This window comes from Leuresthes tenuis, unplaced genomic scaffold (genome assembly GCF_036924035.1).
Source record: "Leuresthes tenuis unplaced genomic scaffold, fLeuTen1.0.hap1 SCAF_3, whole genome shotgun sequence".
Taxonomy (NCBI): domain Eukaryota; kingdom Metazoa; phylum Chordata; class Actinopteri; order Atheriniformes; family Atherinopsidae; genus Leuresthes; species Leuresthes tenuis.
The window spans coordinates 23,177,941-23,200,918 of NW_027325357.1; the positions used below are offsets into that span (position 1 = coordinate 23,177,941).

At 40.0% G+C, this 22,978-nt stretch overlaps 2 protein-coding genes across 2 annotated transcripts; both read right to left on the minus strand.

Moving 5' to 3' along the window:
• Positions 1 to 1,847: 1,847 nt before the first annotated feature.
• Positions 1,848 to 4,511, minus strand: LOC140303740 (globoside alpha-1,3-N-acetylgalactosaminyltransferase 1-like). Its single transcript, XM_072382623.1, has 3 exons — positions 4,215 to 4,511; positions 3,713 to 3,775; positions 1,848 to 3,467 (listed from the first exon to the last, which is right to left on the minus strand). Exons 1-3 carry the CDS (start codon positions 4,246 to 4,248, stop codon positions 2,509 to 2,511), a joined length of 1,056 nt encoding a protein of 351 aa, XP_072238724.1. The 5' UTR covers positions 4,249 to 4,511; the 3' UTR covers positions 1,848 to 2,508.
• Positions 4,512 to 5,933: 1,422 nt separating this feature from the next.
• pcsk1 (proprotein convertase subtilisin/kexin type 1) lies at positions 5,934 to 19,676 on the minus strand. The gene is made up of 14 exons (XM_072382624.1): positions 19,244 to 19,676; positions 18,060 to 18,164; positions 17,810 to 17,932; positions 15,145 to 15,291; positions 14,042 to 14,118; positions 12,991 to 13,079; positions 12,084 to 12,256; positions 11,473 to 11,685; positions 11,229 to 11,329; positions 10,876 to 11,109; positions 10,007 to 10,164; positions 9,778 to 9,911; positions 9,391 to 9,552; positions 5,934 to 7,958 (listed from the first exon to the last, which is right to left on the minus strand). The coding sequence occupies exons 1-14, from the start codon at positions 19,430 to 19,432 to the stop codon at positions 7,539 to 7,541; spliced, it is 2,325 nt and encodes a 774-aa protein (XP_072238725.1). The 5' UTR covers positions 19,433 to 19,676; the 3' UTR covers positions 5,934 to 7,538.
• Positions 19,677 to 22,978: the final 3,302 nt, after the last annotated feature.

The window sequence follows — 22,978 nt, forward strand, 5'->3', positions numbered from 1 at the left end:
AAGAACACCTGACAGAAAGTCTTTGAAGACAGGGCAGAAATCTTTCCAGAATTGCATGCAACACCAATAACTTCCATGCTGACGTAAACTGACTGTGTCATAAAGGTTGACATATAAAGTATTTGAAAAAAAAGAAAGAAAGAAATCAATTGAGTGCCTTCTACGTGGCTTGTATCTATAATGTCGTAAATCTCAGTACTCTGCGGTGCTATGGCCCAATAAAGAGACTAAATTTGAAATAATTTCCCTCCTCCACAAAGCAGATCTGTACCCACAGTCTTTCCTGGCAGGCCGAAGCTAAAGGACCAACAACACGAGCAAGACGAGTTTACATCATATTGTTCACCAAGTGGAAGCAATATCTTAAAACAAAAAAACGTGCATTTGTAATTCTGTGCAAAGCGCCAGTGCAGCAACGCATTGCATCATCTGGTGCCTCGGCTGGGCACTGGCACAGCAATGCTATCAACAGAGCAGCTCCTGGATTGGTCAGTCAATGGGACTGTAAATTCCATTGGTGTTTGAATCTCTGGGTTCAAATCAGCCACCCCTAAATTCATAAAGTTCCTGTGAACAGACCTTTATGGTTAAAGCTTTGAACCAGCATAGCATGAACAAGAATTTGATATCTGTACAGCATTTCAAAATCAAGGAATTTAGTCATTTAGTCCTCATTTTAGAACAATTTGTTATTGATTTAATAGATTTAATAAGACACAAGCAACATGTTTTATCCTATTATATTATCATTGAAGAATATAATACTGTATATACACATGTGCTAATATCTAGTTTTGAATGGATAATCAAATGCATCATACTGACACAATTTTACACAAAGTAAAAGATATTTGTGAGTATTTTCTCGCATTTTTGTCAAAGGAAGACCTTGCTTGTTGCACACCAGAACTTTATTTTCATAGCTTGTTTTTGTAAAGTAGGGGAAACTTTCAGTATGACATTGGTAACCCTATATGACATCTCAATTGCCAGAGTCAACCTTGTTTAGGCAGTAGCAGATGCAGAGTGTTAGAGACCTTAGTAACTGCCATGGTTTAATGAGTGGTTGCCTTCTCATTGCCCACACATGGCCTATCAGTTACCAGTGGTGGCTTTAGACAGGTAATGGTCTCAGCTGGCTCCCCAGTACTTTTATTTTTATAATTTTGTCCCTTTTCACTGTACCATAACTGTACAAGTTACAAGTAATTCAACCCTGCAAGTTTGGGGTGGTATGATTTTGATTTAATTGAAGTTTAAGGGACTTTACTGTGGTGCTCTCCTGTGTGATATACTGCGTGACACATGCATTCGTAACCAACAACTGCAGAGGCAGGTTTCAAAAATATATTTCAAGAAATAACAAAAAAGAAGACAGATTTGTGCAACAGATACATTTAGTTCCTTCTGAAATGTGTCTAGTTAGATCTATTTAGAGCTTAACGAGTGAAACTACCCCTAGATCTTAAGAAACATCTGCACATGGCTATCATTCTGTGGTTCATGGTTATTCTGATTTGTGAAAGCAGGGTGTTGTGAGACAGAAACTTACAGCCCTTTGAACAGTTCTGTTCAAATTTGAATAAAGCTTATGCTGATCATGACTCTAGAAGCACAAAAGTTTCATGGGATTACTTGAAGTTCACCTCCAACTTCGCTCCACGTGGCGATCTGGCGCTGAGCACAGATTCTGCTGGCAGTGAGAAAACAACATCTGCTCCTGTTTAACCCTCCCATAAAAATACAGCACACAAGGAAGAGAAAGCAATGTGTGAATGTGAGAGCATGTAGGTGTTTGTATAAGAGAAGGAAGCATACAACATAACAATCAGAATCAGGTCATTTGGGTTTCCTTTTTATTCCAACTTATGAGACAAACAGAATATTTTCATTCATATAGTTTCCAGGACACAAACCATTTTCAAAATACTTTTTTTCTTCCCGATTCTCAAACTTTTAAACATGTGTAACCTAAAGAAACAGCATCCTGTTGGATTCATTTTCACCCAGATGGTCTTTAAAGACCTTGAAACAGCAGCTCTTCCAGTTAATGATTGGCCACTGTGGGGAAAGTGTGCACTTACACTGTTGACTCTTATCGCTGCTGACCACAAAGCCACTGGAGCAGTATCTCTGAGGCTGACATTAATAGAGACGACAGTGTTTCGTTTAAAGAGACAGGTCAATTTTTTTTTTCTGCCGGGAAGAGATAGCAGGCATACAAAGGTGCTGTTGACACAAATGGAGCTTTAATTCAGTGCAGATTGTGCAGTTTGTTTTTGTGTGATTGCAGGCTCCATTTGTCGACCAAGAAAACAGAACATCAAATGAGCATTCTAAATTTTATGAAGATGGCTGCATTATGTGCTTCCTCATTAATTTTCTGCATCTGGTGTCTTATCATAACACGAATTGATAACATTTTAAAACATTTTTCCTTCACACAGGAGTGAGGTTTATATCTAACCTTAGTGGGTTTAGCCAGCAGAACCCTCCTGTTATGTAATTTCAACATTTATGTTGCTCCCGCTTCTGCAAATCATAAGCAGCACATTGCCTTCCTTTGGAGACTAACCTCTGTGCAGGCACAGGAGCAGTCAGGTGTGAATTCCACCAGCTGTATTCCGGTGACAGCACACAGCTCGGCCTGTGGTCGATCAGGTAGCGGTTCAGGTAGCTTTCCTCCAGGCCTCTGGCTGTAACCTTATTTGCTTGGTCTTGTAGAATAAGAAAAGAACAGGCACGAGCCAAACTGTACATCTCAGATACGAGCCCACCATACAACTCTGATGTGTAATAGTAGTCCCCTTCATCCTCCTCCACACAAGCTGATGATATTTCCTCAACTTCATAAGGGAATGCATTTCGCGCCATCCCATAGAGTTCTGGGTGTAATGTGGCTACCAGGTCTCCGAGGATTTCCTCTCCCACCAGGCCCACAAACTCCTGGTCAACATCAGCACAGAAGATGTACTCTACTTCACTGCCAATCTGATCTCTGATGGCATCAGCAAGTAGGACCATCCGACGATAAGCCAACCTGTCCCACTCAGGCAGCTCTGTGACTGGAAAAACCTTCATCTGCCGTTCAGGCCCCAGCTCGACAGGAGGATCCAGTGTACGGGGATTGTCTGTGAGAATGTAGTATGTGACCATCTGACCAGGGAGAAAGTGGGTTTCAGCTGAGTAAATGAAACGCCGGACAAACTGGGCATAAGTTCCCACCACGAGGACAAACAGACCTATGCGGATTCCCTGTTCTGCAAATTTGGCCCTACGCCACACTGAATTGCGGTTGTCACCCCACACTATAGGAGCGCCCCATGAAGTTTTCACAGGAGTTTGTGGTCCTGCTGCTCTGACCCCTGTCATGTCAGTCAGTGTTTTTCCCCTTTCTCTTTCCATGGCACCGTAGATGGAGTGAGATGAATCCAGACTGATAGTAACTTTACGCCCATGAAGAAAATCTAATGAGACAAAAAAATAGTTTCATCTTTCAAGATCAAAACTATTTCAAACAGTAAGTCCTTTTGCTAAGCAGACTTCTGTATGGAGTCATACACGCCAATCCAACTGATCACACTTTATTTGCTTACAATACAGCTCAGCTGTTGTCATTTTAAAAATAGACGGTAAAGTTCTTTTTGTCCATGAGCATGCAGTGTCCTGACAGTACTTGCAAGAACAGAACATGTTCCTCTATAATACTTACATATGATAAGAGACAGGAGAAAGCAATACAAAAATAGTTGTATTCTGGCCGTTCTGATAGGACCTGTTTGAAGGACAAATACACAGATGAACACGTCAGTTCATATTTCAAGTTGCTGCGCTTATTTTATCTACAAATGTCCTCTTTAAACCTGATTAATAAAAGAGCTGATCACATAAAAATACAAAGTTTGGTAGTCTGAGATTGCACAAATAATCCAATCTTTGAATTTATTTTTTTAAAATAATATGTATTGTCATTTCTGTCACAGTGTATAAAAGCTAGTTATGATTTTTAGGGTGGTAAAAGAGAATGTAAGAAACCAGTGACACTCGGATAAATAAAACTATGCCATCTACAGCTGGGCATTTGATGCTTAAATGCGACTCGTTCTTTTAGACAGCACGTACATGTACAGCAGTCACTAAACAACTAAAAGTAACGCAAAAAGGCATGACAAAGGCACAAGAGGTGGAGCAGAGGCCAAGAAGATTGGACTAACCTGTAGTTATCTTGCAGAACGGGAACCGTGCCATACTTTGACTAACTGGTGGATACGAACGAAACCCTCTTTCTGAACACTCTATTTTCGCCTTTTCTTATGTGCAAGCGTGTCTTTGTAGTATACACAGTCTCTTCCTGGAAATCTTTTTTTAAAGTTGCTCTTTTCAGCCATTGATTTCCCTTACTTGCCTCTTCTTTCTCTCGCTTTTCATCGTTTTTGTGTTATTTTCCACTTTCTTTTCTTCCCATATCTGGTTTCCCACTCCCCTCTCTCAAATTCCTTCTAGTGCTTTTGCAGTGCTCACTTTTGGAGCAAAACCAAATAAACCAGATGTGTGGGGAGGAGCTGGGGAGTGAAGAATAAAACACAACCAGGGAAAGACACTCACTGAAGCACAGACACTGAAAGTAAGTGAGAATTAACATGAACAAGTCACTGTATCTATGTTAGAGGCATGAACTTTATATAAAAAGGAAGTTAAAAGACATGCACGCTTTTATATACCAGTTCTTGTGTTGAACCCATTTTGACCAAAAGGTGGCAGTATTCAATTGAATGGACACCCCAAAAAACAGTCAACATACTGTAGTCCTCTTGAAGAGTTTGTGACTAATATGTCTTACAAAATAATCTGTAAAGTCTGAGATCTGTATTGTAGTCAGTGAGCTACCTCTGAGTTACTGATACCCTTTCAATGCTTCCGCGGTCACACCCACTTAAACACATGAATGAAAACATAAACACATGAATATGTGTTAGTGTGAGGGGTAATCAATCTTTCAAAACATTCAAAAACATTTGTTGAGATCAGACAGTGGAAGTCTGAAATTTCTTTTTATTTCAGACCAGTTTTTCCTCAGCTAACTGTAATTACAATGTGAAGCTCAAGATAAATCTATATAACATAAGTGAGGTATGGTAAATTGATGTCCAATTTCTACCAACCCCCTATTTTTGTCTTTTGTAAGACAGTAAGTGGATAAACTTCAGCGCCCAATCCAAATCTATTATTGCAACTGAAAACACAACATTTAACGACTCATTTTGATACATCTCTTGCTGAATAATGAATTTTGATGCATGAAGCAATATTCAAAGGCTTACTAGCGCAATACACTCCAAATATCCCTTACGTTATGAATCTTTTCTGTGGCTTATTTGCACATGCAATCTAGAAAAGAAATATAGTGAAACTTATAGCCTGCAAACAAGTGCTTTCACATGAATCCTTTAATCGTAATGCTAACATGCTTATTTTTAGTATGTGTAGGGTTCTTCACCATTAAGCCTCTATTAATGTGCTTAAATCTGCTAATTTGCACTTGACACTAAACAGAGGTAGGCAGTCTGTAATTATTTGATTGTTGATTAAATTCTTGGGCAAATCCTATTTGTGACCTGATGATAGCATTAGAAGTGTTGGACCAACTCACAGATAGAAAAATGTTGCTATTTTACTGAGCCTTAATGTTAACATATGGATTATGCATAGAGATACTCGATAGACTGTCAGTACCAGTTACTTCCTCTAAGGCAGCATTCACTTTAAGCTTCTTACAAAATCTAAGATCTATTCTTAACTTCCTTTCAGTTTAATACCTCTGTACAGCAGCTCATAGAGGACAGTGTTCACTTCCTTTTGTTTACCACAAGATGCTACTGTAGCCACAATTTCCAACAATTACTGTATGCTGTCAAAGACCCAGCAGACTCATGTTGTCACTTTGCAGTTTATTTCGATAAATCTTATATATATTTTTTTATACATCCATACAGAAATTGCAACATGAAATTGGTTTGTGTAAACAACTTGGGACTGAAGAATCAGTCAAAACAAAAGAAAAACCAGAAAGAAAACAGCATAGGCTACTCTAAAGAATGAATAAATTACAGGGAGCATGGAAAGGTTTTTCTCAGACTTCATCTTTTTCCTGTCACTTTGTTGGCAGAGAAGTGGGCCAGGACGTTTCAAGCTGGAGAATTGAGGCCTCATAGTAATTCATGTCATAAACACTTACAATAGCATCCGTAAAACTGATCTATACCACGTGGAGATGAATATGCACATTTATTACAGCATAAATTAAGGCGTTCAACATGAATGTGCTTGAATGTTGCAGTGCTGAGTCCCTATTCTGCAGAGATTGAGGACAGCCTCTGCATGTGATACAGCTACTGACAACAAGTGTGTAAAACCATCAAATTTTAAGGAGGGTTCACAGAAATAGCTGGCTTATTAGAGAGGATTAGCCATTTGTACAGTCAGTGAATACATAGAAGCTGTTTTGAAAACCAGATTTTGGCAGTGTTTGTATGTAGTTACAACTACAACTGACTTTGTAGTTTCTGTGTGAACTGTGCCACAATAAAATAAACTGCTAAAAGGGTTTGATATCATAGTTATTATTTCATGAGTTATATTGGTTCCTTAGAAAAATATTTCCTTTAATGCAGCATTGTACTCTTAAAAAAATTGAACAAATTGCACAATAAAATTAATCTCTTATTTGGGTGCTCATTTGCTTCTTTTTTTTCATTTTGAATGTCAAGTTTTAATTTAAAAGTTTAATCTCATTAAAAGCATCTTAGTATAAGTGCATCATTTCATCTGCACACTTATATAAGTAACCTTTCACAGTAAATATATTTCTCTTGGTACTTGAAAGAGGACAGAAATCATTCTGTTACTCTCTTGAGCTTTGCTAACACCCTGAGAATATTTAATCAATTGAAATCTGTTTCAAATATGTATTTTTAATTCAATTACTTCATTTAGTTTTTTGTTTTTTTAAATCAATTCTTCCCCAGTGGTGTGAAAGAAAGCATCCTGTTATACTGTAAGACACTAAGTATAACTATGAAGAAATGGGGACTAAATTAGTGTTTAAACCGTATTACAATCATTGTCTGAATGATATATAGATATAGGTACTATTACAAAACTTATATTCTAAAGGTGGCATGCTTGAGCAAGCAGTAGAGAGAAGAGAGACAAGGCCACCATAACCTCCTCCTCCCTTATTTTTCTAGTTAAATGCTTTTATATTCAACACATGGAGATACATTTTACAGCAGAGAGGCTCTAAATAAGTGGATATTCTGAATCACATTAGTCAATTTTGCATGGCTAAATGAAGGAATGAAAGAATTAACAAATTAACAAATGGCGATTGGCAAATAGATCAGAAATGCAGCATTTGGGATATTTCTTATCTTCTCCTCTCTTCCAGACCCAGTAGCAATCGTTTGCTTTATTTTGCCTCTCCCCCTTGTTCCTCTGCTCCCAAACCAACACCATCTTCTCTCCGCACCTCCTGGCTCTCACTTCCGATCATGATCTAGCATTTGAAACAGGGCCTGCAGCAGTCGGTCGTCTCTGTGCCTGTATGGCTTGTTGCTGTAGAAGCCATCGCTGTAGTCACTGTAGATGCTGTCCTCTGGGCCCCGGTACTTGTTGATCAAGTCCAGAGCCTGGTACAGCTTTTGCGGTGGGAGTCTTGTAGCAGGAAGGGAGAGGCTTTGGCCCAGGTGCTGCTTCCTCCAAGCAGAGGATGGCCTTGCTGCAGTCTGGGGCTGCTGCAAGGCCGTGACCTGACGGTTGAAGGCTGTTTGCAGGAGACGCAATAAGGCCAGAGAGGGGGAGTAAGAGGAGTTTGAAGGTTTTCTGGGCTCCCTCTCTGGATATGAAGGAGAAGCTTGTGCAGCCTCAGTGTCCTGAGGTGGGTGGGCCTGAGTGGGCTCCTGTATGAACAGAAACAAAGAGGAGACATGGCATTTGGTCATGACACACGATGTGAGGCGAAAGTAATCCTCTGAAAGGGCATGTGAATTGTGTTGTGTTTTATCTGGTTCCAAGAGAATGAGGCACTATTTTTTATTTGCATATTTCTACAGTTTCATGATATGCATGTGGTAAAAAAAAAAACTAAATAAAACACACTAACAAACAAAAAAAGGAAGGCAATGGAGCTAATGTCCAGAGAAGCATGACAACATATTTTTAATCAACACTGGACTGCCACTATGCTCTTAGTTGTTCTAATATTATGGTGAAAATAGCTAATGTGGATAACAACAAAAACAGTAAAAATTAATTTATCTGTCCTCCCGATGAAGGTTTGATGAGAAGAATGGTATAATTTCTACATATGTGCACTTAATATGCGGCTGAAATAAAATAATAAACAAATAAGAGTGATAGCAATTGTCTAATTGTTGGCAAGAAAATTAGGGGCACATTATTACTCATAGCCCAAGTGCACTGTTAGATATTACAAATAATATGAATTTTTTAAATGTAAATATTTTTGCATTGCCTCTAGGAAAACGGCATCAGCAGACAGTGTCTTCAGTTTTTATGCTATTTACGCTAACTAACAATTTAATGTAACTTAGATTTAGTGAGCAGATATGTGTGATAATGATCATGAAATCGATAGTAAGAAAATGTGGAAGCAGTCTTACTTAAACAAAATTAATAGTACAACTATTGACACTACACTCGTATATTTTACAAAAAACATAATACATTTTGTTGTTGGACTTGATGTAACAGGTTTTTGACTTTTTTTATTGCATTGTCATGTTTCTGGCAAAACGTCTTGGTGCCAAAATCAATCACCTTAAGTTCAGTCTGAAATATTGTCATATCTGACCTTTTTCATCCTTACAATAGCATATTGCCTCTAAGCATTTGTTTCACAGCCTTAAAGTGCTGTGCATAACTGTAGCCTCTTGAGAAACAGTGATTAGCTAACTTGTTAAGACCTACATAGGTCTTGATGAAGACATAGAAACTGTAAACAATGTGAAGTTGTTGCCACATGCCAATTTGTCTCAACGCCATGTTGTACTCTGCGCTCAAACTACAGGATCAGCCACTAAAATTAAATCTCAGTCCATATCTACTCCTCATAACATAATGCTCAACACATTGTTCACTAATTTCTTTTGAGTTTTAAGACTGAAACACATCACTATTATCAGTATAATTACTTATAAAAACCCACTACATTTGACGATTAAAAAACACACTGCTAAATGTATCTGAAAGTATTTGATTGATTAACTCATCATCATTTGTACAAAAAAAGAGGGTTGGATTTTGTGGGGAATTAGATTTCAACATCAAACCAGGTTAATAATAAGCAGATCACCGCCATCATGTGCTCACCTCCATCATGTCATCCATGTGTTCTACACCTCGGCGGTCGTTCTGCACAGCGTTGTAAGGAATGTACACTCGAGGTTTCTTCATGTGCTCTGGTTTCTCTGATGTTCCATGGAGAATCAACTTCCAGTTCAAGATCCTTCCCTTGTTCTCCATACGGCCTGACTGTGAAACCAGAATAAGAAAGGTGTAATCTTACGCTCAACAAATCAGGTATTATTTTTGATACAGCAAAATGCAATTCACTCGTAAGAAGCTTCATATAAGATCTTTTTTGTCATATTTAACTGATTACTTTAAGTGTACCTTCATTTTGCACATAAAAAAGATTTTACACATAACCTTAAAATGTTTGTTTGGCCAATATGTAGGAATATGAACAAAACTCACAGTATCTGTAATCTTTAGGGTCCAAGTACCAGCAGGATCTTCTCCCCACGTGTGGACAGACATGAAGTCCCAGTTTCTGAAGCCGTTAGATGATGTGTCCCTTTCTCGCTCTGCCAGAAGCACAGTGGTGGTGCCTGAGGAAACACCCAAAGGGATAAATCATTTAACAACTTTGTTATTTTGCTCACATGTCCGTGTGTTTATGTGTGCTTGGGTGCATATCTCTAACCAGCTGGGGAGGTGAGTGTGATGTGCAGGTCCCCTCTCCTGGTGTATTCGATGCTGGCCTCTACTTGCACATGCTCCAATGAGTGGACAGCATTTTCCTGCCCCTGACAAGCTTTGGTTGGAATCTCTATAGTGATCTCCCCAGCTGCTTTTAGCTCCCTGTGGGATGAATGAAAATAGCAGCGAATATTACACAAACAGCCTCCCAAGACAACAGTAGTCTGTCATATGGGCTTTCATACAGTGTGTTCTCATTATTGCGATTTGCAGGATTTTGTAAAAAGTACCAAGGAAATAAAAACTCAATACTGCCCTACCTGTACAAATTATATGCCGCTGTGTAGTTTTTTCCACATGACAATCACAAACAGACATAATATGCATATGCAGATTTCAAAGAATTTGGTCATTCATTTGTAAAAGCAGCTAATCCCCAACTCTTCCAGACATGAATGAAAGGATTTTCGTGTTCAAGCGAGTATAAAGCTGGAGAGGATTGAAGACTAAGCACTGACGGAAATGTAGAGCCAAATGCTTGGGATTAAACAGGGGTGTGGCAAGATAATGTGGAAACTGTGTGTTGGTGCTATTGAGTCTCATAATCCAAAGTAAACTGCGGAATGAACACTTAAACTAATGCCTCCTCAGTTTTTGGCTGCTTTTGGATTCTGGTTTTTAATCCCTTTGTTTAATAGTGAGAAGATTTGCTTTGTTGGACCTATGTCAGGACAAAATGAAACAAAAAACAGTCTTAGCTTGAGCTACAATTTCTAATTAGTCATTGGTTAACACTCATCAGTCTACAGGACTAAACCAGAGCACACAGGTATACTCCAACGGAAGACTGAAAATCAACAAATCTTCACATACCTTGGCTGAAAGGAGTCATCCCTGACAATACACTGCTTCTTTTCCGGCACATGTTTCCAGGTGGCTGGGTCAGCAAGGTCCACCAGGGCTTTAGCATTTAGAAGTCCAAAGCCAAAACGGCTGTTGACCATCAGCCCTGCTCCATTTCTCTTCCAGCCTGGGTTATTGGCCAAAGGATCATACTCTGAAGTCCAGACCACAATGTGCTGCAGGTCTCTCCAGGTAAGATCAGGACTAAGGTAACAAAGGCAGCACAGTGAGAATTTAATGAAATGCTCAAAGTTGTATGACATTTGCTTTAACTTACAACACAACAAATGTGAGTGTGGTGTTAGATTAGCAGAATTTCATACTTTTGCTCCAATGCAAGGGCAAATATTCCAGCAGCCAGCGGGGCAGAAGCCGAAGTTCCGGTATGAGTCTGAGTGCACTCGTTGTGCAGATCGGCACTTGTCTGAAAGCGAGCACGCAAAGATAAATTCATGAAACAAAACAACTTTGTATGACATAAACTGTCTCTAAAACAAAACCATCATGGTGTGACACGATGTAATAAAACATGACACAACACAACGTAAAACAAGTGCAGCTGCTTACAATCCTCTGATCAGTGTAGTCGCCACTGCTGTATGCTGTAGCCAGAGTGGAGGAGCACTTCTCAGCGTACCATGGGGACAGTCCCTGCTGGGAGGCACTGCTGATTGAGACAGTGTAGATGCTGTCTGTGTAGCCATCGCAGTCACAGTTATCACCCTGTCGGCCTCCATTACCTGATGCCCAAACAAAGATAGAGCCTTTCCCACCGCGGCCCTACAGAAGGCAATAAAAGACAAGTAGATGTTGCCTGTGCTGTAAACGCATCTTATCAAAACTAAAAAGCATTAATGATTAAGTAGTTTATAGAGGGGAAAAATTTAAGGATTTAACCATTTTTTTTTAGGTATAGTTGAAACAATTCTGTTGATAAAAAAAACAAACCTCAAAATACTGTTATGGTGTAACACAGGCACAATTTGACAGGCCTCTACTCGCTGCAAACAACTATTGCTGTCGACAGTCTGTCATTAGAAGCTTCATCCTTAGCAGCTAACTGCATTGTCCGTATTGATCCTGCTCTATCTTATTCTCATCACTCCAGCAGATAATTGCTCCCTTCAGGAAATCACACCAACTGAATTTAAGTGAAACCTTTCTGTCTTCTAATGTACCTTCTGAATACCGTATTCAAAAGCCTTCTGGGCCAGACGACCAGGGCCCTCCACTGTCTTGCCATCGTCGTTCGGTCCCCAGCTGGCACTGTAGATGTCCACATGGTTCGGATTGAATCCAATTGAGCTTGCCTCGATGGCATCAGTCACAATCCCATCCAGCATACGAATCCCTAGAGAAGGACAGAGAAATTGGAACACCCCACAGGGTTGTTTTTTATCAACTGGTAAACTCAAGGACATACTGATCCTTTCTGGCTCTACCTTAGTGTGAAAGGAATGAGCAACAGTAAAATTGTAAAGACATTTTTTTCATGGCAGTAAAACCTGGAAGGTGCTTCTGGGGCTTGAGGGCACAAGCTTCCACTATTTGAAACAATTCATAGATTGCAGCCCCTTTAATGGAAAGCTTTTCACAGTGTATTGGAGCTCAACTATTTTAAAGGTAGTACATTATGAAATCAATGTGATGATTGCTCTTATTTTATATTCTTTGAGAAAATATACAATCTATCAGCTGTAAAAAGACTGACTTCAATCTTAACTACAAGACAAAAGGCAATGCAATAACCAAGAAACAGAACAGAGCATGTGACAAGCTGAGGTGATAACTGGTGGTTAAAATGCTACTGAGAGTGATGAGACAAATGGATGCTCATTGTGAACACGCTGCAGGTGTTGACTGGGCAACTGGAGACATGCCAAACAAATGCAGGGGATTTCTGGTTGATGTGATAAACATGTTAGTCAGAGGGGACAAAATAGAATCTCCAAAAGACAAATACCAAAGTAAACTGAATAAGTCCATATCCAGAAAAAAAAAGGACCACGACATTTAGAGAAACCATATCGTGTGGTAAAATCAGGTACATTCATATTTAAGACAGAAGACAAATGAGGCTCTTACCTCCAACCTTTGAGTTGTATGCCACCCCAACTCCACATTTATTGTTGTCTGCCTGCATAGCGATCTCCCCCGCACACCTAGTGCCATGTCTGAAAAGAAATGGTATGCTCAATTGATTTGTTCACCTGCTCTCACAAAAAGAAGAGTACTTTGTAGAAAATACATTCAGACATGATGTTCTTTTGGCAGGCATTATATTCATGTCACGATTTCTCCTGTCTCATAATTGAAAAAAAAAAAAGCAAACCTAATTACAAGAGCTTATCATCTGTTTAGTTACATAATTACTTCAAACGTATTGCTTAGGAGAGAAAACAGTGATAGAGAGAACAGGAGAATTTACATAACCAGAAAGGGGAGCTCCACCTATTGATTGGTCCTGAAATGATTCATTTTGGAGACTTTGAACTCCAGTAGGAGTAATCTGACAACAGTGGAGCACAGGGTAACTGGCAGGGGCTTATGTGTGTATTTGTGTGGCAGGTTGCAGACTGCAAGCTTTAAATCTGCATGGTGCTTTATAAAAAAGTAAGGAAAAAACCCTCCAAAAAGGTTTTATTTGTACATTTAAAAAAATATATTGTAGTGAATATTGGTGGACTGGGGCCGCATCAAGTTCAAATTGGCTTGTGCATTAGAGACTATCAGAAGTTTTTGTTACAAAAGGTTGAAAAATCAAGGTGAAGGAATCTTGAAAATGCTTTCTCAATGTAGAATGTGTAAAAAGGGATTATGCTTGCCAAAAGCTTTTCAAAGTAACACAAAACAATTTGGCAAATTCTTTGCTCTATGGCTCCCCCTACAATTGTAGGATGTGATAACACTGTCATAAAAACAAAACTCGTGTGAACCCTGTTCATGTAAAGCTATACACATGAACTGCTGTCGTGTTGAAGAGGGCACAAAGATGCCATCAAAAGCCTAAAAAAAACTTAAGTGACTGTAAAGCAAAACAGTGTAGTGTGGGGCTAGAAGCCAAAGCCGTGAATTGTCGTATCTCAGCCCCTGGGCACTCCATGACAGTTTCATTTAAATAAAATGAAGTACTTACTTGTTTTCATTGGTGGAGTCATATCTGGGGAAAGGGTCTGGGTCGTTGTCATTGAAATCATAGCTGGCTGCTGCATCCTTTGGGAAATATAAAGAAAACTTTTAAACTTTTTAAAAGATGGGATTACGTCAATGAGAGCATCAATGAAAGTTTCAAAAAGCCTGTTGTCTTGATGATAACTATACAATATGACGAATGATAAGGGAAACGAAATGTCTCAAAACAGTGGCACGACACGTGATGAATGACTGGTTATGAAGGAGTACTTGTCAGCAGCTATCTTTCAAAGCACTGAGATTGTTTGGAATCTGAGGACTGTGTCATGGATTAAAGAAAGCAGGGTTTCTATCATTGCATCTTATGTGGTCAGTAAGTCATGTTTGAGCTCTGTTTTTTGTCATTCCCATTGTTCCCCTTTAACATGATATTTGATACAATCTACAGATACTGCTACTATTAGATTGGAAATTTAAAAAAAAAGAGGCATTTTATCATCCTGTCAGTCTATGTTTCACCAGGAAAGCTATAATATCCAATTAAATCAGATGCCTGTGACTGTCATTTTACTGCTATTATGCATGCTGATCATACGCCTTGATTATTAAGGATGAGCGTCTCAGTCGATTGATCCCAAAATTAATCAGCGTTAACTTAATTACAGTGGGAGTTGCTGACGCACACACTTTCTCTTCCATTCTTTTGCTCTGGTGAGGCAGCAGTGTTTAGCTGCTGAGAGCAACACCACAGATGGAGCTTTTAGAGTTCCTCTAAACAAGAGAGACTATGCCAAAATGAAACCTTATTGAGCTTCCATTCAGCCATAATTATCTGCATCCCCTTTACAACTTTCAAAACATTGTTGGAGGAATGATGAATATTTTCAAATCCAACATTCCTTAATTCAAAGGGAGCAGTCATTCATGTAAAAAAAAAATCTTATTCATCTCGTAATTTGAGACCTTGAAGCCCCCTCAGAGACTAGGACAATCATATAGCAGATTTATTACTATCTTTAAAGGCCTTGGAAGGTGTCACCAGCAACATTGCTATGGCAACGGAAGGACCAGACGACGGAGGCTGTCTCCATGGAAACGGTGTCTTACGTAGTTGGAGTAGATGTCTGTGTGGTTCCACTCCAGCCCATCATCGAGAACGGTGATGACCACTCCTTTTCCTGTGATGCCTTTCTGCCACACAGGGATCACATGCAGGTCCAGCTTTGGCAGCGAGGAAGATGTCCGTGTGTCTTGCTGAAAGACAGGCAAAAAGTAATATGATTGCACATCTGTAATTATCTATAACCCCTTTAAATAAAGAGGCTTTTGAAGTATTATCATAAAGAGGGTTGAACAAAGTAGGATCCTACAGTCCTCTGAGTCTGCCAGTGACCTTTACTGAAAATCATTACTGGGTCGTAAGCGTTTCCTTTGTTGTGCCTTGAGTCCACTTCTACTCTATGGCCACTTGCAGGCAGATTGCTAGTTGAAGGTCATAATAATTCAGGCTTTTTTGGTATCAGTATAATAACGCTATTGATGAATTTAACCTCCAACATGCTTTTAAGCACCCAGACATGCATAGTTTTTCCACCTGAGCTTTTCAGGCTCTACTCACATTGAATCCCCCTGTCATGGCATTCATAAAATCATCTCTGAGGCTGTCTGATATTACGCAGCGTAGGGTGCTGCAAGCCTGTTTTAAGAGTAGAATCAGCAGGGATCAATGGAGAATAAGCAGGGCTTGATGCTTGCATGCTGCCTGCCTTGGGAAGAGTATGATTCAGAGCTGGAGACAGCTAAGACTAAAAAAAGAACTGCTCTTACGCTCTCAGCGCATTATGCACAGACACTGCAGAACGCCACTCCAAGATGTGACTCATCCCTGTGATGTATTGGCCACCACTTTGATTCCCTGTTTTTACTTAGTCTTCTCTCATACCCCTCTTTCTACCACCAGTTACCAGTTCTAACTGCAAATAGACTGCAATCCTCTATGGCAATGCACAACATATCCCACAATTTTCCTTGAGAGGCTTTTACTTCCTGCCAGGTCATAATTACTGTTTTCAACACAAAATAAGTCACTTGTTGATGGCAGTAGCAGCTGAAGGGCTTGCTCAATGGCTTGCCTTGCATTGGATTTAATGATATACAGCAAACACACACAGCAGCTTAAGTAAGCATCTCAGCTCTGACTACATAAATAAAGAGCAAGTGGAAGTACATGCAAGAGCACAGAGAGATCTCTAAATGCACAATTAACACACTCGCACACACACAAAACTGTGCAGGCAGGAGGAATTTCAGACTACAAGTATGAGTCACTCCCTTATCAAATTCAGGCAGTCACCCACTTGTAATAGATGAAGATCACACTCTTAGCCCCAGCTCTCCAGCTCTGCCATAATTACTATCCCCTGCTCTTTTCCTGCAGCTCCACCCAAACTCCAATATCCATGCTCATCAGGCCTGCCGACGTCACTGCCTTGTAATCTTTGGCATCACTTTGCATTACTTACACAGTGCAGTGTCTGTGTTCTTGACTCTTATCCTTTCCCTCATTATCATGTACCCTCATTTACTAATGCAAGAGGTAAAAAAAAAAGAATTTTATCACGGTGACAGGTGTAAAAAGATTACACCTGAGACTGCACATATTTTCCCTCGCTTGATGGAGAAAGACACTAAATTACAATGCCTCAGATGAGCTTTAACGTGGCTCTGTCAGTGACACAGACATGGGCTGATGTGGAAATACAGTAAGCGGCACTTTAAGGCCAATTCCATTAGTGTCATCATCCCTCATCGGCAAAAATGATTCATCTCAATTTGTTCCCCACAAGCATGACTCATGCTCGGTTACTGCAGGTGCAAAGCAGTCGAAGCTGAGAAAACAAATATCTCCCTTGCACACAGAAGCACTGATGCTACACACATATGTACCCTACCCACTTTCTCAAATCATCCCTACCTGATAAACCCTTTAATCCAATAGCGGTGATCTGACATAGGCAATAGCAGAGATCACATCTGTTTCCTGTAGCTAAACAGCTGGTGGTCTCGCACTGTGATCTCTGTCTTTCGACAAAATATTTTTAAAAAAAGGCTTTTTTGATTGTTGCTCACCCGTTTTTTCCCCCAGATTTAGCTCATTTAGATGATCAGTGATTGGTACACATTATATAATATGCATGTGCATATAATTTGTTTTAAGATTATAGATTTAAATCTGTCAAAATTTTGGTCTCAGTTTATTATCTGTCTAAAGTGAATGTGTTAGTAATAGGTCTGGAATGGGATGCACAGCTGTGACAATGTTCTGTGCTGCTATAATATTATATTCTGTGTAAACTGGGACTTAATGCATGGTGCTCTACTCTGCTCCATCCTGTTGGATTATAGTCTCTCCACCCCTCTTATCTCCACAAGGGACTGTGTTACCAATTAAGCAAATGGCTCTTTTGGCCTGAATGGCTTGGTGGCACTCGATTGTTTTATCTTTTTTTTCAAATCATGTTTTCCTCTAAGTACATGTGTTTACTGTTTGCCACTGGATTTTAATAATTGTGTCTCTTGGGAGGATGGAAAGGCAAACAGAAGGCAAAAGCAGACCCAAAGTATACAACTCTCGACCGAAGGGGTGATTATCAACCTAAATTTGTGGTTTATAGAATTCTGCAAGTAGGTATTCAGATATTTTCTTCAAACTGGATGGTTTGTTGAAACTTTTCATGTCTCAGCCAGTGTTCAAGCTTTCTTGGAGACTCACCAGGTACCACTGCTGGTTCCACATGGGATCATCAAACAGCTTGTCCACGGGGCAATCCCTGCACCCTCTGAGGGCGGCTCGCTTGTTGCGCCGCTTCTCATACTGCTGCTCTGCCCACAGCACCTGAACAGACAAATGAAAACATCTGATTCCGGCAGTCTTCCTAAAGATGAGACAAGATACTCCTGCACAGATCAGGACAAGATAATCCTGACAAAAATTAAATATATTTATAAAAAACACCACCTACCCGATCATCCTCCGACAGCTGCCTGGTAATTAGGTGGGCGCTGCGTTTCATTCTGCGAGGATGATTGCGGTGTCGGAACAAGAAGTGGTCTTCCAGGGCCCCAATCTGCAAGGAAACAGACAGGAAGTCAAAAGAGCAAAACGCTTTCTGAGAAAAGATAACACCTGTCATCTGGTGAGTGTGGCTTGTCACACAATTTCATTTCAGTTATTTCCTTATTATGTCAGTTAATAGATATTGGTTTATGAGTAGACAAATTTATTCACAGATTTATATTTCTATCCAATTATAAGGTAAACAAAGCACACTGGACCTACACGTGTGAAAGCTTTGATGACCCTGCAGCTACCCGGATGGCACCGTCGGAGGTGTGACAGGTAGTAATGTCGAGCAGGTATCCTTATACCTGTGCTTCCACTTATTAACCACATTAGTACCATAACTATATATGTGGTCCTCCCACAGATAAACCAAGCATCTGGCAATAAATTAAATAACTGTCAAAATAAAGACCGATTCATTTGGTTTTAATGCAAATGCCTTGTTTTATTTGAAGAGAAAATATTCTATGAAAAATAACCACACTGTGAGCTCTACCTGGAAGATTAAAAGGACCTGTGGTTGTTCAGAGCCATAGATGTTGTAGGAATTCATGAACTAGCCTTACAATAAAGAATGAAGGTAATATATTTGTTTAGGAAAAGACTATATTATTCAAGCTGCATTACCGGAAAGACAAGGATATAAAGAACTGGCTAATTCCAGTTATAGGTTATCAAAAGTGGGTAAACAATGAGTCATAGCTTGTCCTATTTTATCTTTTTAAGACACTGAAAATGCAGGTGAAAAGGGATTAAGTAGCGTATTCTGAAGGCCTCTTTAAGCAAAAACAGAATAATTCAAACCGCTATTGGTTGGTCTGCTGTTACAACACAGCTCATGTTAGCCCCCTGTAGGCTACTGGCTTGATTAAAATTTCATGAAACATTTTTGCGTAAGCCTTGTCTGTTTAATGGCTGTGAGATGAGATGTTGGATATTTAAATTGTGAAGCTGTTGTTTAGATTCCAGCTCTGCCCAGTAAATACACAACTCCACAGAAATCAGTCTGTGCACACTTGCACACATTTTGGACTCAGTTTCAGCTTTTTATCGGTGCTTCGCTTCAGGGCGTTGGTGCCATACCTGTCGGACCAGCTCGTAGTCCAGCTCCCGGGCGATCGACTCCGCAGCGGACAGCCCACCAGGGATCTCCACAGCCCACTCGTTCAGGTACTGCCTGTCCCCGAAGGAAGACCCAAGCGTGCGGGGAAGCACGGAGCAGAGGACGGCGAAAACACAGCACATCACAGCTGGACGACATCTCATTTCCATGTCAGAGGAAATTCAACCAGATAAGAAAAAGATATTTACAAATAGCTTAGTTAACCCCCAAGAAAAGCAGCCAAAAACTCCGAGATATAGCTGTGGCGTGGTGATATTAAAGAATCCCCTTTATATTCTGCTTATTCCCGAAGACACCGCTGGCTGTGATGGAGGGAAACTGCGCGTTATTGGTCCGCCAAGGAGAGGAAATACTGTTGATAGGTAGGGCTGGTCTGTGCGCTGAGAGTCTGTTTGTGGTCGCGATGGGGGGGTATTCACACGTCAAATTACGGGTGCTCTGACGTCAGTTTGGCGTCTACCTTTGGTTAGATTGAGCTCTAGTCCCTGAGGGAGAAAGTCTAAACGGGAGGAGGTGAGGGTGATCCAACTAAAAATATCCCACTGTTTATCCCCAAAGGAGGACGAGGAGGAGACGTAGGAGAATTTGTGGGGGAAAAAACACAACAGTCAAACAAATCTTTTGTGATCACATTAGCTATTTACCAAGGGCACACTAAGTTTATCATTATGAAGAGGAGGCTCTGCAGCATCTGTGCCACACTTCCTCCATTTCATGCAGATTATGGATGAAGGAAGTCTGCCGGAGTCTGTAAAGCCTCTCTCTCTCTGTCCTCAGGCTGTGCTCTCGTCCCCAGGAGCGGGACGAGACGTTTTCAGCACCGCGGACAGCTCCTGTTCACACCACTGAATCACATCAAGAGCTCGAGATGAGACTGACTGGAACACACAAGGAGGAGAGAAAAAGCTGGTCGCCCCAGCAGCTGAGGAGACAATACTATCATCTTTTTCAGAATAAAGCAATAGATTCTCTCCAGCTCTGTTGGTATTAGAATAGGTATCGAAAATAAGATATAATTAGGCTTCAGGTGAATGGCTTCTAAGAAAGATGCATTCTCATAAAGTCCTAGGTGGGATGTAATTAGTGACATGCAGCTCTGTAATATTATGATTTATGGAGGTGGAGGTGGAAGATAATAACTCAGCATCCAAGCATTTTCACAGTATAAGATACATTAAAACTTACACTTACAATAGGGTAGTATTGAAATACACGAATCTCATGCCCATGAGGGTTTTCTAGTTTTATTTTTCCTCTTTACAAAGCTGCCTCAGAGGCAACACAATCCTTACTGTTGAGTTGGCAGTCACGACAGAGTGTCTGTGACAAATGCTCCTCTGCGACACCTTCTTAAGAGGGTTTACAGTGCACTGCGATTATATAAATGTTCCTTGTGGTTATTGCTGTGGTTGTCAAGATTTTTCATGACAGGAAAGACCCATGACTCATATAAAACACACACACACAAACACACACATACACGCACACACACACACACACAAAAAAAACCTGCAACAATAGACAGAGTGATTTTCATTTACTAAAATCAGAGAGGGCTTCTGAGAGTCAACTCAAGAGCAATGAGGCAGTTATTGTAATAAACTGAGGTGGTGTTGTACAGCTGTGGTGCTGTTGTGGTACCTGGAGAAGTGAGTATTCTATTTCATGTCTGCCCTGATGTATTTTGAGCAACATTTAATTAGACGACACAAACCCTGTGTTTCAAACAGTGACATGTGATACTACTTACACAATAACTTGACCCAAAATGGGCCAGTAGCATTACAGTTGTGTTCATATTATGAATGTGTACGGTGTAAAAGGCATGCCGTATACCGAATAAGGTTAGGTGTTGAATGGGCAAGTACTATAAACTTTCGTTTGATTTGTTTTGAATTAGTCTTTATGCAGTATGGTGAGTCATAACAGAAAATAACAGAGATGAATGACTAAACTGCAGTCTAAACCCAACTGGTCACTCAATAATTCTGGTAATTTGGGGTATATGTATAACAGCTGATATTTAGATAGTATTGTTACCCTTTTGCCTTATGCTATAGCTCTTGTTGGCTCACACTTGATAAGAACCAGAGAAACAATGAGAATTGTATCACATGTCTGGGATTTATGAATAGAAAATTAGTACATTTACAGCACATGGAGATAGCCATCAACCCAGCTATCTACTGCAATCATTCTGTGTTGACTTTTATAATCTAACATTAAGGTTAAATAAAACACACAGCCTTAGGAATCTTTTAAACATAAAGAAACAAACATAGAAGAATATTTTAGCCAACATCCAACACACACAGTGTAGACTAAAGCAGACAAACAGGTGTCAGTCGGGGCTTTAATACTGTTTTCTGTCTGTTTCCAGATAACACTTAATACAACACGTGAGTGCATGTGTGATAGCATCGTCAGCCTGACAGAGCCCACATAAACTGGTTGAATGCTTCCTTTCATCCCTCACTACACACATGAATATTTCTGATTGTGTTGATGTCAACATGTGATGTTAAAACAACAGAAATGAATACACTGAAATTATAAATTCATGTTGGCACGCTTAAGGCACAAAATAGGACAAGGTAGTTAAAAACGATTAGTGTGATTATGAAATAAACACTTGATCTAATAGTTTTTCATGAATATTAGATGGGACGTTTGCAAATGTCCAACAAAACACGATATGACCAAAATCAGTCATGCGCATGTTTTTCATCTCATAGTGTAGCACATATTTAAGGCGAATTCAGGGTTTGGTGTGGATGGTCAATCATTTGGTGATTCTAAACTGATTTGTTCACTGTGTGAAAAAACATCACAAAAATATGGATTAATTAAGTTATCTGAATGTCACAATTTTGTGAGACTCTTCACCTTATTGTCTAAAACATGCTGGTAATAATGACTAAGCTTTTGTGACTCCAAATCAGCAGATGGATCAGAAATCTTTCCCTCACTCTGAAAACCAGCATGCTTTAAAGTGCGTTTAATTACAATATGCCCGCTCCTTTTGTTGTCCTATCAAACAATGACCACTGGCAGATATTGATGGAAATGATGTGGCCTTCCTCGGGTGCTGCTCAGGTTGTTTACTCATGGAAACTATGTGTTAGTGATTTAATGTTGTGTGTTCAATGATCCAGAGATAGTGGTGCTCTCTGAGTGGGGGATATTTTTTCCTCTTGGACACAGTAGAGATAATGCAATTGCATTTCCTGACAGCCGAAATTTAGAACAAAGAAACACAACAAAGAGAGCACCGCTGCAGTGAAGGACTCTTCAAGTCTCATTCCGATGAGCCGTGGTTTTCGATAGTTTGTAGTCATTACCTGTGGTCATCTGGTCATGTGTAAACAGGTCTACGCCAGATCTGCAGTATAATCCTTCTTTACCTAGCAACAACTGTTTGCTCTCACCCAGGCACTCACTCAGGCACGCAGAAACGCACAACCGAGGAGCTGCAGAAATATTAATAAGCTGGGCGGTTTATGTCAGGAAATGCTGCTGTGCTTTCAGATCACTGAATCTTTGACCTTGTTCCTCAGCATCTTCCATCTTTACCTCTGAGATGACTGTTCGTTTCGTGGAAGGCAATCACTCATCCAACCTTCCTTATTCCAATGAGAAAAGACTCACACCAATGTACATAACACACACACACTTGCACACATCCTTCCCATCAA

What these genes read in the sequence shown, in the direction of transcription:
- LOC140303740 (XM_072382623.1), bottom strand. Translation starts at nt 4,248, where the DNA reads ATGGCACGGTTCCCGTTCTGCAAGATAACTACAG. An exon ending in GTTCTGCAAGATAACTACAG is followed by an intron (nt 3,776 to 4,214) that starts GTTAGTCCAATC and finishes TCCTTCAAACAG; the next exon opens with GTCCTATCAGAACGGCCAGA. An exon ending in TCTCCTGTCTCTTATCATAT is followed by an intron (nt 3,468 to 3,712) that starts GTAAGTATTATA and finishes TTGTCTCATTAG; the next exon opens with ATTTTCTTCATGGGCGTAAA.
- pcsk1 (XM_072382624.1), bottom strand. Translation starts at nt 19,432, where the DNA reads ATGGAAATGAGATGTCGTCCAGCTGTGATGTGCTGTGTTTTCGCCGTC. An exon ending in TTGAATACGGTATTCAGAAG is followed by an intron (nt 11,686 to 12,083) that starts GTACATTAGAAG and finishes TGCCTTCTGTAG; the next exon opens with GGCCGCGGTGGGAAAGGCTC. An exon ending in ACTACACTGATCAGAGGATT is followed by an intron (nt 11,330 to 11,472) that starts GTAAGCAGCTGC and finishes GCTCGCTTTCAG; the next exon opens with ACAAGTGCCGATCTGCACAA.